The sequence below is a fragment of the Stenella coeruleoalba genome, assembly GCF_951394435.1.
Source record: "Stenella coeruleoalba genome assembly, chromosome: 2".
Lineage (NCBI taxonomy): Eukaryota > Metazoa > Chordata > Mammalia > Artiodactyla > Delphinidae > Stenella > Stenella coeruleoalba.
In genome coordinates, this window is record NC_137147.1 from 134,715,150 (window position 1) to 134,727,586 (window position 12,437).

The window sequence follows — 12,437 nt, forward strand, 5'->3', positions numbered from 1 at the left end:
TGTCAACTTTTTATTTAGCCAAGGACATAAAAAATACCCTCTCCCAGCAGTATGATTTCATAAAAGGGCATTTTAACGCAGAAAATGTGACAAGGATATAATGGTAGAATAAAGACAGCCTTCTAAGAAAGGACAGTTGGCAATCTTACCCTAAAATATCCTACATTGTTCTCTCTTTTTTGGTTAAATTTCAAGCAGACCTGGCCAAAACCTTGGCATTACACTGTGTGGGGGCCACTGCCCTATCCCAGAGCTGCCTCTTTAAGCAAGAAAAATGCCCTCAGATCACGAGCAAATAAACTTCCAGAATTTCCCATCCCCATCTGCCCATCCAGGTTGCCACCAAGTAAGATCTGAGGATGATATATAATAATCAGCTACATCCCCACCCCACCCCCAGCAGGTCTTCTGAATCTCACTGACATTCAGCGTCCCTTCCAGGGAAGGAAGCCCATCTTTCCCAGCCCCTTCTCTCTTAGACCCAGCTCTTTTCTGGGTTTGCATTCCAGGAATACCCAGGCCCCCTGCAGCCCAGCAGGAAGCACATCTGTCTCCCAGAGGTACTCAGTTCCCCATTGCAGCTGATAGCCACAGATCTTCTCCCTATCTCAGTCTAAAGGTAGGGCCTTTCCCTTGCTAGGGCCCCCAGGTCCTGTGTATTGTGTTACAAGACCAACCACAGCAGACCTCAGGCTTTCTAGGCAGTGCTGGAAAGGAGAGGGTGTGAGACCTTAGTGGAACAATGGGGAGAGCATGGAATGGGGGCGCTCCGTTCTTTACTTCCTCTCTGCTTTAGCCATGCCAAACTCAGAACTGCCTCTCCCTCTGGTACGTGGGCCTGTTCCCACTTCATCTGTGTGAGTCAGAGAAGAGCCTGACCTGTGGAGCTCTCGGATGGAGTTCCAGCTGCACCATTTTCTTGCTGTGGGACATTTAGCAAGTCACTTAACCTCTCTGTGCTTTAGTTCTCCTGCTTGCAAACGGGAGTAAGAATGTTAGGTTTAGGGACTTCCCTGGTGGTGCAGTGGTTAAGAATCCTCCTGCCAATGCAGGTGACACAGGTTCGAGCCCTGGTCTGGGAATATCCCACATGCCGCGGAGCAACTAAGCCTGTGTGCCACAACTACTGAGCTCGCGCTCTAGAGCCCGTGAGCCACAACTACTGAAGCCCACGCACCTAGAGTCCGTGCTCCGCAACAAGAGAAGCCACCGCAATGAGAAGCCCGCACACCTCAACAAAGAGCAGCCCCCGTTTGCCACAACTAGAGAAAGCCCATGTGCAGTAACTAAGACCCAACGCAGCCAAAAGTAAATAAATAAATACATTTATATTAAAAAAAAAAGAATGTAGGCTTCCCTGGTTGTGCAGTGGTTGAGAGTCTGCCTGCCGATGCAGGGGACACGGGTTCGTGCCCCGGTCCGGGAAGATCCCACATGCCGCGGAGCAGCTGCGCCCGTGAGCCATGGCCGCTGAGCCTGCGTGTCCAGAGCCTGTGCTCCGCAACGGGAGAGGCCACAACAGTGAGAGGCCTGTGTACCGCAAAAAAAATAAAATAAAAATAAAAATAATAAAAAAAAGAATGTTAGGTTGAGCTATGTGAAACTGGAAAAATTTGACCATATTTGGTCCACGAAAATTTCACGTGGTTTAACAAATGAAGTGTGAACTGTAAAGTGCTGGATACATGTCTCTCATCAAATCTGACCCCTCCTCCAGGAAGTCCTCCCTAGCTATCCACAAGCCTCAGTGAGTTCCCCCTCCTCAAATCTCACTGGTTGAGGCATGATTTAGTACACACTTCTTTTCTGTCTTGAGTTTTCTCCTCTTTCCTGAACATGAGTGTAGATTCCCCACAACTTGGATCACATCAAGGGCAAGATCTGGGTCTCCCCCTCCTCTTTCCCCCAGATTGCTAGCATGCCACAGCTGTCCTCCATTATGGTTTTCACCAAGAGGAGACAGGAGGGACCAGGCCTCACGAGGGGTTCCCATGTGCCAGCTTTATCAAACGGTCATTTCTTCACCCAAGGGTGGTCCTAGAGGGTCCTGCGTGGCTGGTGTTAATTAAATTGAGAGGAAGTGAGGTGCTAGAGGGGGCGGAATTAAGGGACCCTGACCCCTGGCCAGCCTGTGGTACCAGTGTCCCAGGAAGCCGAACCCTGGTTGTATCCACCTTCTACTTCAAGGAGCCCCTTCAGTGGCATTAACTAACTCCCGGGGTCCCTCATTCGTGTGTTGAGTTGACATTTATGGATTTGCTCTCTGTCCCCCCTGAGTTGGTGTGGAGGTCCCTGAGATGAATCAGACCTATCCTCCCCTCAGGGAGCTCAGTCCTGAAGGGGACACAGACTGCACTGTGTAATCAGTGCTCAGGTTGATGGGAGATCCTGGGCCATGGGACCCCAGAGGGGGGACATGGCCAAGATTTGGGTGGCCAGGAAGAGGTTTCTAGAGGAGGAGATGTCCCTACCATGGGTCACTGGGAAGCTTGTCTGGGTTGACTTCCTGAAGCTGGGGTAGGGCAGCCTAGCTCCTGGCTGACACAGAAGCCCAAAGAAGTGGGTTAAATGGAGGTCTTCCTCCTGTGGCTGGCACACCAGGGCAGGCAGGGCTCACCGCTGGTTAAGAACACTCTTTCTCAAGGAAACCCAAGGACATTCAGGGATTAGGCCTCCCAGCATCTGTGCAGAGAACTGTCAGCTCAGAGCTGCTCAAAAGTAGAAAGGCCAGCAAGCAGTGATGTCATCACCCTAGTCATTCCCTCTCCGCATGGGAGGTCCTGTGGTCCAGTGGTAGAGAGCAGAAAAGCTCCTGCCAGGCTGCCCCCAACCCCCAGTCTTGCTTCCAAAATTTCTGCTCTGAATGGGGTGGGAGAGATGGTCACAAGTGGGCTGAGAATAAAAAATTCTTTGAAGAAAAACTTCATGTTATTCCTCAGAGACATGGCAGGGCTAGGGGACCTTTTTGCCTCCCTCCAGTCAGACTTTGCTGAAAATCCACCTCAACATTAACCCAGACTCCAACCTTCCCCAGCCAACCCCTTTCCTCTAATGACCCATCCCCACTTCTGAGCTAATCTGGCATGTTGGCCCTGACGGGATCTGAGTAACCCCTGCTTCATCTTGGCAGCCCCCAGGCCTGGGAGAGGGGGTCTGACAGCCCAGCCTGTGTGGATGGGGGTTGGGCGGTCAGGCTGTCCTAGAGCGCTGGAGAGGGGCAGTGCTGGTGGGATTTGTCCATAAACCCGAGACTGCACACAGAGAGAAGACCACAGCCGGAATCGCTGTTTGGCCTGGGGGGGTGGGGGTGAGGAGCGGACTCAAAGGGAGTGGGAGCTGTGCAGCTGCTTGGGGGTAGGGGGCCTGGGTGGAGCAGGAACTCCCCTAGCGTTGGGTGTCACAATTTGGATGAGAACCCAGGGAGAAGGAGGTCCACAGCTAGCCCTAGAGTGCCAGGTCGCCCGGAAGAGCCCGCCTGCTGGCTCCTGCTGCAGCCGGCTAGTCTCCGAAACCCGCATCGGAACCACCCCGGGAGAGGTGCGTGCGGGATCGGACCCCGCATCCGTGGCTGCTGCAGGCTCATTTCCTCGAAGTCTTACCTCGAACGGCTTGGGTCTCACCCGCGCGCCCTGTGCCTCCCGGAGTTCCCCAAGCCCTCCTGGCCGGGTCGCTGCGAGGCTCCGCAGGGGAAAGACCAGCGGGGGATTTGCCCCCTCCTGTGTCACAGGAAAACCCCGGGAGCAGCCCCGACGCAGTGCCTTTCCCGGAAACCCCCCTCTCCAGGCGCGTTGCGGGAAGGCCCGGGGCTCCGCATGCAGACGACCCGCCTCCCCGGAGGAGGGTCGGAGACCCAGCTGAAAAGCATAACCGCTGGGGAGAGGCGGGCCCCGAGCTCGGAGAAGGAGATATCGGGAAATCCCGCCCCACACCCCTGTCGGAACCCTAGGCTTGGGATGCACTCCCAGCCTTTGGCCAAGGAAAGACACTCGAGGGTTGAGGATTAAGGACTCATCTCACCTCAACCCCTAAGTTCCGGCGAGGGTCCACCCTGCGCCCCCCGCCGGGCCCGCCTTTCCCCCCGCCCCCACTCCCGGCCCCCGGTCCCCGGCCCGCGCGCCACTGCCCCTTTAAGAAGCCCAGGTAGGCCGGCCCGGCTGCGGGAGCCGCTCCTATGGCAACCCGCGAGCTGCGGCGGCTTCATGAATATTCCGGGGCGCGGGAGCCGGGCGCTGCCGGAGGGCGCTCCGGGGGAGGCGGCCGCTGATGTAAGCCCGGCGGGCCGCTGGGCTCCGCTCGGCTGCAGCGGGAGCCCCGGGACGGGCCGGCCGGGCTCGGCCAGAGGAAGCAAGGCGAGCTCGCGAGTGACTGGCCACAAAGCCCGGGCGGCGGGACAGACGGACAGCCCGCCTGCCCGCGGGACACACGCCCCAGAGGAGTGCTGGTCGTGCGCTCTGCGCTCCGGAGCGGTTTTCCGAGCGCCGCGGCCGCAGCGCTGCTTCAACCCGCGCCCATTGTTCCCCGCGGGGGCGGGGCGCCTGGAGCCGGGCCGCGCGCCGCGCCCCTGACCGCGGGAGGGAGGGAGGGAGCGAGAGAGAGCGGGGTCCCCGCGCCCAGCCCGGCCCGGGAGGAGGCGCAGCGCGGCGAGCCCCGGGACCCGGAGCCGGACTGGGAGCCTCCCAGCCGCACGCAACCTGCCCAGCATGGGCGCCTGAGGCGGCTCGGCGCCGGCGGCGAAGGACACGTCCCCGCGGGCGGACTGACCGGCGGGCGGACCTGCAGCGGGTCCGCGGCGCCGCACCCGCGCCCCTGCCCCCGGCCCCTGGAGCCATGGACAAGCTGCCGCCGTCCATGCGCAAGAGACTCTACAGCCTTCCGCAGCAGGTGGGGGCCAAGGCGTGGATCATGGACGAAGAAGAGGACGCCGAGGAGGAGGGGGCTGGGGGCCGCCAGGACCCCAGCCGCAGGAGCATCCGGCTGCGGCCGCTGCCTTCGCCCTCGCCCTCGGCGGCCGCGGGCGGCACGGAGCCTCGGGGTGCGGCCCTCGGGGCGGCAGACAGCGAGGGGTCGACCCGCGGCGCGGGCAAGTCTAGCACTAACGGCGACTGCAGGCGCTTCCGCGGGAGCCTGGCATCGCTGGGCAGCCGGGGCGGCGGCGGCGCCGGAGCGGGGGGCGGCAGCAGTCACGGGCACCTGCATGACTCCGCGGAGGAGCGGCGGCTCATCGCCGAGGGCGACGCGTCCCCCGGTGAGGACAGGACGCCCCCGGGCCTGGCGGCCGAGACCGAGCGCTCTGGCGCCTCGGCACAGCCCGCAGCCTCGCCGCCGCCGCCCCAGCAGCCGCCGCAGCCGGTCCCCGCCTCCTGCGAGCAGCCCTCGGTGGACACCGCGATCAAAGTGGAGGGAGGTGCGGCCGCCGGCGACCAGATCCTCCCTGAGGCCGAGGTGCGCCTGGGCCAGGCCGGCTTCATGCAGCGCCAGTTCGGGGCCATGCTCCAGCCCGGGGTCAACAAATTCTCCCTGAGGATGTTCGGCAGCCAGAAGGCGGTGGAGCGCGAGCAGGAGAGGGTTAAGTCGGCCGGGTTTTGGATTATCCACCCCTACAGCGATTTCAGGTAAGGGGGCCTGGCGATGATCCTGTGGGTTGCCTGAGCGGTTGCAGGCATGCTTCCTCTCTCTCGTCCCTGCCTCTCAGCTGGAGTTAACTTTCCTTCCTCGCGCTGGGAGCTTGGGGCGCCTCTAGGCTCTGAGACGCCCCCAGACTTCCTCTTGTACCGCTCTGAGAACTTTCCTCTGTGCTCAGGCCTCCCAACCTCGTCCTGTCCCGGGCTGGGCCGCATTAGAGGCAAGCTGGAAAGGTGTTCTGAGCCTGGCCTAGCCCTGCCCTCAGCCAAGATGAGGCTTTACCACCTTAAGCCCCACATTCCACCTCCCTCTTCTGGGCTGCAGAGTCAGGGTGGACATTCTAAAGGCTGCTCCAGGTCTTTAAGCCTGCAGAGCAGGGCGCTGAAGAGAAACAGACCTTTCGGCAGCTGGGTCAGCTCCTTGGGCGCTGACCCCAGGCATTAATATCTGCCTTCTGGTGTCGTGGGAAGCTGCAGCTGGGGAGGGAGAGCTGAGCTCCTGGAGGATTCAAGTCCAGGATAAAAGCCTTCTGCACCCACCTTAACCCTGGGCACAGCCCCTCAGGCCAAGTGGTGGGCCAGGAGCAGGCACCCTGGTCAGCTGGCATCTAGACTGGCAGGAGAGCATGACCTTGCTTGTAGTGGTCAGTGAAGATGCCTGGTGTCCTGACTGATGAGCAGTCACCCTGTGACCCTAAGCCCGTCCTGTGCCCCTTCCTCACCCCAGCAGCCCAAGCTCCAGCAGCTGCTAGGTCTTTCATGGGTCAGTGGTGGGTCCGCAAACAAATGGTGTGACTACCAGTCAGGGAGAGGGACCCCACCCCCTCCTCATCACCTGAGTCAGATGCCACTGAAGAGCAGATACCACTCGGGGCCTGTGGGGGTATCTGTGCAAAAAGAGATATTGGTGATTGCCTCTGAAGTTGGGATCGGGGATGCCTCTACCCTAATCAAGATCTTGGGGTCCCTCAGTGCCTCTCTGGGCTTTCCTGATACACAGGATTGAAGTGAGGGTCTGAAAAATGTTTACGCTTTTGAGCTGGGTTTGATTGATCCTCTCTCTCTCTCTCTGGGCCCTGCCCCCTATTTAGCTCTCTTCCCTGCCTACCCTGCTTACCTGCCAATATAAATGAGCATTTTGCCAACCCAGAGCCCTCTTTGCAAACTTCAGGGAAGCTAGTTTTGTAATGAGAGCATAGCCGTTTTCCATCCAATGAGAGAGATTTCTGGTGCTGGGAATGACCAGTCAGGCAACACTCAAGGGCTTAAAATAGGTGGTGAACAGAGGGCCCCTACCTTTTCCTTTTTTGACGGATTGCTCTGCCTAACCCTAATATCCAGGGTTCCCATTCCCAGAGGGCATAGGGGGGCCAGAGGACAGACTAAACAGACAGCCACAGTCCTCAAGTTGTGTGAGCCGATGTGAGACCCTCTCATGAGGAACTGTGGCTGGTTCCTGTTGCCAGGTTCCTAAAGTGTGACGTCCCCTCTGGTCAGTACTAGGACCTGAGGATCCCAGCCTGAGCTAGGGAGGAGTGGGCAGGTACTGTTGTCTCCTGCACCCCCTGGGGGTGCCCTGGGCTCCTCCTCTCTCTGAACTCCCTGGTTGTGATGGCAGGTAGGCCATGTCAATATCAACCTCCCTTCCTTCACTCAGCTCCCCTCTGGCTTTGTTGTCTGAAAGCCTCTGTTCAGGGTTCTCACCACCAACCTCATTACCTGGGGTGGGAGCCTGCAAGAGGCCAATCCCAGGCATGCCTAGCTTCCGTCGACAACAGGCATTGATCAAGCACCTTCTGGGAACTGGCCCTTGCCCTCCCTGTTGCCCCTTACCCTGGATGGTGAAGGTCTGGGGCCCGGCTGATTGCATCTATGGGAACCTCTCCCGCCTTCCTGATCTTACTCTGCCTATCTTGGCATGTCTATCTGCAGTCCCCTTGCTGCAGAATCTCCTACTAACTGCAGGCCACCCGGGACATGGCAGAGGGGAGGGTGATAGGGATAGGGAGGTGTGGCTGCAGCAGGATTGATAAACGGGCAACAGAAAAAGGGTCAGGCTGGGCTTTGAATCTGGGTTTGTGCAACAAGCAACAGGAACTGGTAGCTGGAAGCATACACCTTCTGTGTGCAGCCTGATGCTGGGTGAGGTGTAAGAGAAGAAATCCAAGAAAGACTGTCTGTGTGTGGTGTGGAGGGGTTGTGGTCATGCCTCTAGGCCAAAACAGCTGGTCTCATCGTCACAAGGTCAAAGAGGCAAGGACTTGGCCAAGTCTCCTAAGCTTAGAAAACCCACCAACTCAACCCAGCCTCACCTCCCCGCCTCCCCCTCCCCCCAGCCGACCCAGCACCCTAAGGCTCAGTCCCTCAGGTTTCAGCCACTAGCCTTTGGCCTCTATGTGGAGCCAATCCCCACCGTCCAGCTCGGGCTTCACAAAAGCTTCTGCAAGCATTGCTCAGGCTAGTTGAGGATTTATTCATCATTTTCATGGGCAGGAAGCATTGATCCAACAGAACTGGTTTAATAAAGAATTGCCAGTGGGCTTCCCTGGTGGCGCAGTGGTTGAGAGTCCGCCTGCCCATGCAGGGGACACGGGTTCGTGCCCCGGTCTGGGAGGATCCCACATGCCGCGGAGCGGCTGGGCCCGTGAGCCATGGCCGCTGAGCCTGCGCGTCCGGAGCCCAGGGCTTGCTGTCATGAGTTGCTTCTGGCATCTCCTGTTCTTGGGGAGGCGAAGGTTGGGTGCCTTTCCCAAGTGCTGGACTGGGCTACACTCTGAGGGACGCATGTAACTTGGGCCACGTATGTAATAGACTTTTCTTGGCTGCCTCTGCTTCTCCTCACCACCCCCTTGATGCACACACGCCATGCCCTGGCTACCCCCATGGCTCCTCCAGGCTCATGAACTTGTCTGGCCTCCCCTCCCCATCCACTCCACATTTGCCTTTTGAATCTGTATTTAGGGTTTGGTAAGGGGAGAGGCCAGAACGTGCAGCCCCTCAGGATATTGGTCCCCAGGCTCCTGCCCAAGGCTGGTTGGGCTCTTTGGTCCTGGGTGGGTCCTTCCTTCCACCTGAGGCGTGTCCTAGAAGCCGAGCTTGGTGATGGGAACCTGGAACAAACAAAAAATAGTAACGGTGTGATCTTGATTTTCCATGAGGGGAGAAAAGGAGTGGGGACCCCCAGTGAAGATGTATCAGGTTTTGTTCCCAGAAGCTGGTCAGGCTTTCAAGCATCAGGCTCAGGGGTTTGTCCTGGGTATGTGACATCTAGGTGTCTGAGCAGGTATCTTGGGGCTGTGGGGTGGACATGGGGGCTGGCAGGGAAGTCCCTCTGTGGGATGTCAGCTCTGGGGCTACTCCAAGCTAGTGCCCCAGACTCTAGCTTGGCCTTGAGAATGGAAGCAGGCAGAAGCTTGACCCTGCTTATCCCTCTCCCCCTTCCCTTTCCTAGCCTGAGCCTTCTGAAGCTGTGAGAAAGGGAAGGAAACAGAGGGCCCTAGAGGGTCCTTTACTTGGGGACAGAAACAGCTGGGCTCCGAAATCATGGAAACTGGGCCAGTGGCTCGGTAGGACCCAGGGTTGGCCTAAAACTAACTTCCTGTGCTGGCCCATGGCCCCAGGCACTGCCATTGCCCACCTCCCATCACTTCCCAGCTCTGTCTGCTACGGGACCCCGCTTGGGTTAGGAGCCTTCTCTGGGCCTCAGTTTTCCCATCTAGAAAAATGGGAATCCTGTTGCCTATGGCCATGTCAGACACAAATTGTCCAACTGTGGTCACCTGGTGGAGGTGAGGTGCACTGTCAGAGACCAGTGATGCAGTCGTGAACCACACTGCCCTGCCCTCACTGCTCCCTTCCCTTAGTTGTGAGCAGACCAGATGCGCTTCCGACCTTGGCTCAGGCCAGTGGTTCTGAATCTGCGTCAGAAAACTAACTGAGAACCTGCTGGAAGCTACAGAGTCTCTATCCAGAAAGATCCACGTATCCAGACACACTCAATATGACACTCAATTTCTGGCAACTGTGGAACTGCTAAGTTGAAAGCCATCTAGGTTGTGAACCCCACTCTGGGCTATCCCAGAAGAGAGTCCTGGCCTGGGAGGGGCAGGTGCTGGCCTCCCAGAGCCTTCCCTGGGGCCCTGTAGTCTGAGGCTTGGTCTTCCCATTGCCTGCAGGATGGAAATGAAAACGGGGGCAGAGTTAGATGCTTGGAGAAGGAAAGGTGCTCTGCTGGGGGACTAGTCACTTTTCTGTTTCCTCAGTGCCACGCCCATCTCTTTCCCTTTCAACCATGGGAGGGGCTGTTCAGGTAGGTGGTGAGGAGGAAGAAGGCAGCAGCCGGCTCTGGGTCTGGGGCATTCTGGGGCCTTCCTGGGGGCATTGCCCGGGAATGCGTTTCTGCTATCAGTGTGAAAAGCCAGGACAAAAAGGTGCTGCAAGCCCCTGTGGTGCTAGTGGAGGGGGAAGGGCGCCTTGGTGCAGAGGGGAATTCCAAGGTGAGCTGCCTGGGCGGTGCTGTCAGCTGGCACAGTGGGCAGCGGGATTCTCCAGTGATGAGGATGTGCTCAACCTGCTAAGGCTGGAGCAGGTGAAGGATGTGCTGCGAAGGCCGGCATCCGGCTCGGGGCCGAGGTGCTCCTGGGATGCCAGGTGCACAGAAACCCTATGGGGCCAGAGGGCCAGGACCCTTATATTGCCTGGGTGGAAAGGCCTGGGCTCCACGTTCTCCCCGTTGCAAGGCTTCAGTTCCTGGTCTGGACACTGCATGATGAGGCTGGGGGGCCTCTCCCCTGCCCAGCCCTGCTCCATTTGTTCCCCTAGCTGCTGTAAGCCATGAGGCTTTGGGCTGTCAAGTGGCCTGTCTTACACAGTGCTGGGCTGTCTGCCTTCCATGTGTCCTCCTCTCCCATGCTTTAGGGCCCCCGGGTCTTCTGGGATGCCCTCTCAGGCCACGGCAGCCACCATCGTCCATCTCTCCATCCCTGCCCATTCCATGGCATTAGGATGGAGCTCTGTGTTTGTTACAATGCAGTGTTTCTCACAGTATCATGTCATCCAGCTCCCCTGGGGATCTGTTAAAATACAGATTCTGACTCATTAGGTCGGGGGTGGGGTCTGAGATTCTGCATTCCTATAAGCACCCAGGTGATGCTGTTGGTGCCCAGCCCAGAACCATGCTTGGAGTACTGAGGTTCAGACCATGTGTTCCACGCTTAGCCTCGGCTCCCTGACTGAGTTCCTGGAGGCCAGAGACTCTGCCTTCTCCTCTCGGCCTCTAGCAAAAGCACGACAGGGTGAGTCCTGTGACCTGGGGTGAGCGGCACTCGGCCACAGAGGTCGGCACAAACTTGGGGGACTCGGCCTTCCTCCCTTCCCGCTATGCTGCTTGGTCCCTGCCGGTCCTGGATGCTGGCTGTTGTGGTGGGGTGAGCAGGAAGAGGCCAGGGGGCCAGAGGGCCCTCAATCCATCCTGTCCCACTGCTTTCGCAGCTTCTCTCCTATGCAAAAGGCCAGAGGGGCGGCCGGCTGGAGAAGTGGCAGGGAGTGCAGTGACTGCTGTGCTGCGCTGAGATTTCTGGGAAGGAACAGATGTTGTCAGTGAGAGAGTCCAGAGGGGCCGGGCAGGAGAGCTGGTGTGAGGGGGCTCTGACAGTGGCTGGCTGGGAGGAGGACAGAGGCATCCAGTGGGAGCAGCCACCCTAGCACCTTGAGGTTGTGGTGGGGAGGGGGAGGTGTCTGAATCTTAATGCCCCCTCCCCCAGCCCAGACTATGCCTAGCAGCCCCCCTGTGCGCTGGGCTTGCCTGTCACTTCTCTCTGCCCCTGCCCAGCCTGGAAGGCACCAGTCTACGTACAGATGACAGGGCTGACAAGTGTCAAAGCAGCCTGAGTGGCCCTTGTGCCTGCCACAACACCGGCCACCGCGGGGCAGTTCACCCAGAGCAGAAGGTCCAGCCCCAGTCCCCGGGGGGACTTGTCATGTAACTGAGGAGGCAGCCAGCTCCAGCACACACACACCTCTTGGCTCAAGGGCTCTCAAAAAGCTGCTGTTTCCAGTTGCTAATTAATAGAAGGGCTACAGAGGCCAGCCAGGCTGTCCTGCTTGGGCCCAGGGGATGTTGAAGAATCCACATTTCCCAGCCAGAGCGGGCTGTGGAGAGGGCAGGGGCACTGCCTTGGCTTCAGAGAGGATGTTCTCTGCCAGCCAGGCTTTACTGAGAAAGCCTTGCCAGGGCCCTGGAAATCTGCGATCCCAGAGCCTAGGAGGCCACTCAGAGACACTCTCTATCATCAGCACCTGCCCAGAGGAGGGGTGGGAGGCGGCACAGAGAGGTGGTGATCTCCCCGTCACTGAGGGCACTCAAGATGGGACAGCAGTACTTACACCAGAGGTTGCTAAGCAGCATCCTGTGGACCCAATACAGTACCCAGATGTGTTCTGTTTGGCCAGCATAGTGTGTCATGACAAATCTGAGGCAATGTTTAAAACAGAAAGGTGTAAGACAAAAATTTGGCTTTCTAACTTCTCTTGAAAAATTGGAAACTCTGGCAGCTCTGGCCCCACAGTGCCACCCGCAGCAGGGAGCTGGAGCACACTAGAGGCTTTAAACTGGCTTTTGCTCTCCAGTTGCCCGCAGTCCCCACCTGTCCCTGTGGTCTCTGGCCATGCCACACCTGCACATTTAGCTGCCTGACCCCTTAGGCTTCTAAGTAATGAAACCAAACAGTGGCTCAAAGCAATAGAGACTAAAGCCAGGTGGACTCACACATCAATAACCACCATTTATGAACCATTACCATGTGCCAGACTGTTCTA

General features: G+C 58.3%; 1 protein-coding gene across 2 annotated transcripts in view; it reads left to right on the forward strand.

Annotated features, from left to right (window-relative positions):
• Positions 1 to 3,920: 3,920 nt before the first annotated feature.
• HCN4 (hyperpolarization activated cyclic nucleotide gated potassium channel 4) overlaps positions 3,921 to 12,437 on the forward strand; it is a 42,288-nt gene continuing 33,771 nt past the window's right edge. For both annotated transcript variants that reach the window (XM_079912091.1, XM_079912092.1), the window contains exon 1: positions 3,921 to 5,612. In XM_079912091.1, coding sequence (XP_079768217.1) covers positions 4,828 to 5,612 — 785 coding nt within the window. In that variant the 5' untranslated portion in view covers positions 3,921 to 4,827. The remainder of the gene's footprint in view (positions 5,613 to 12,437) is intronic.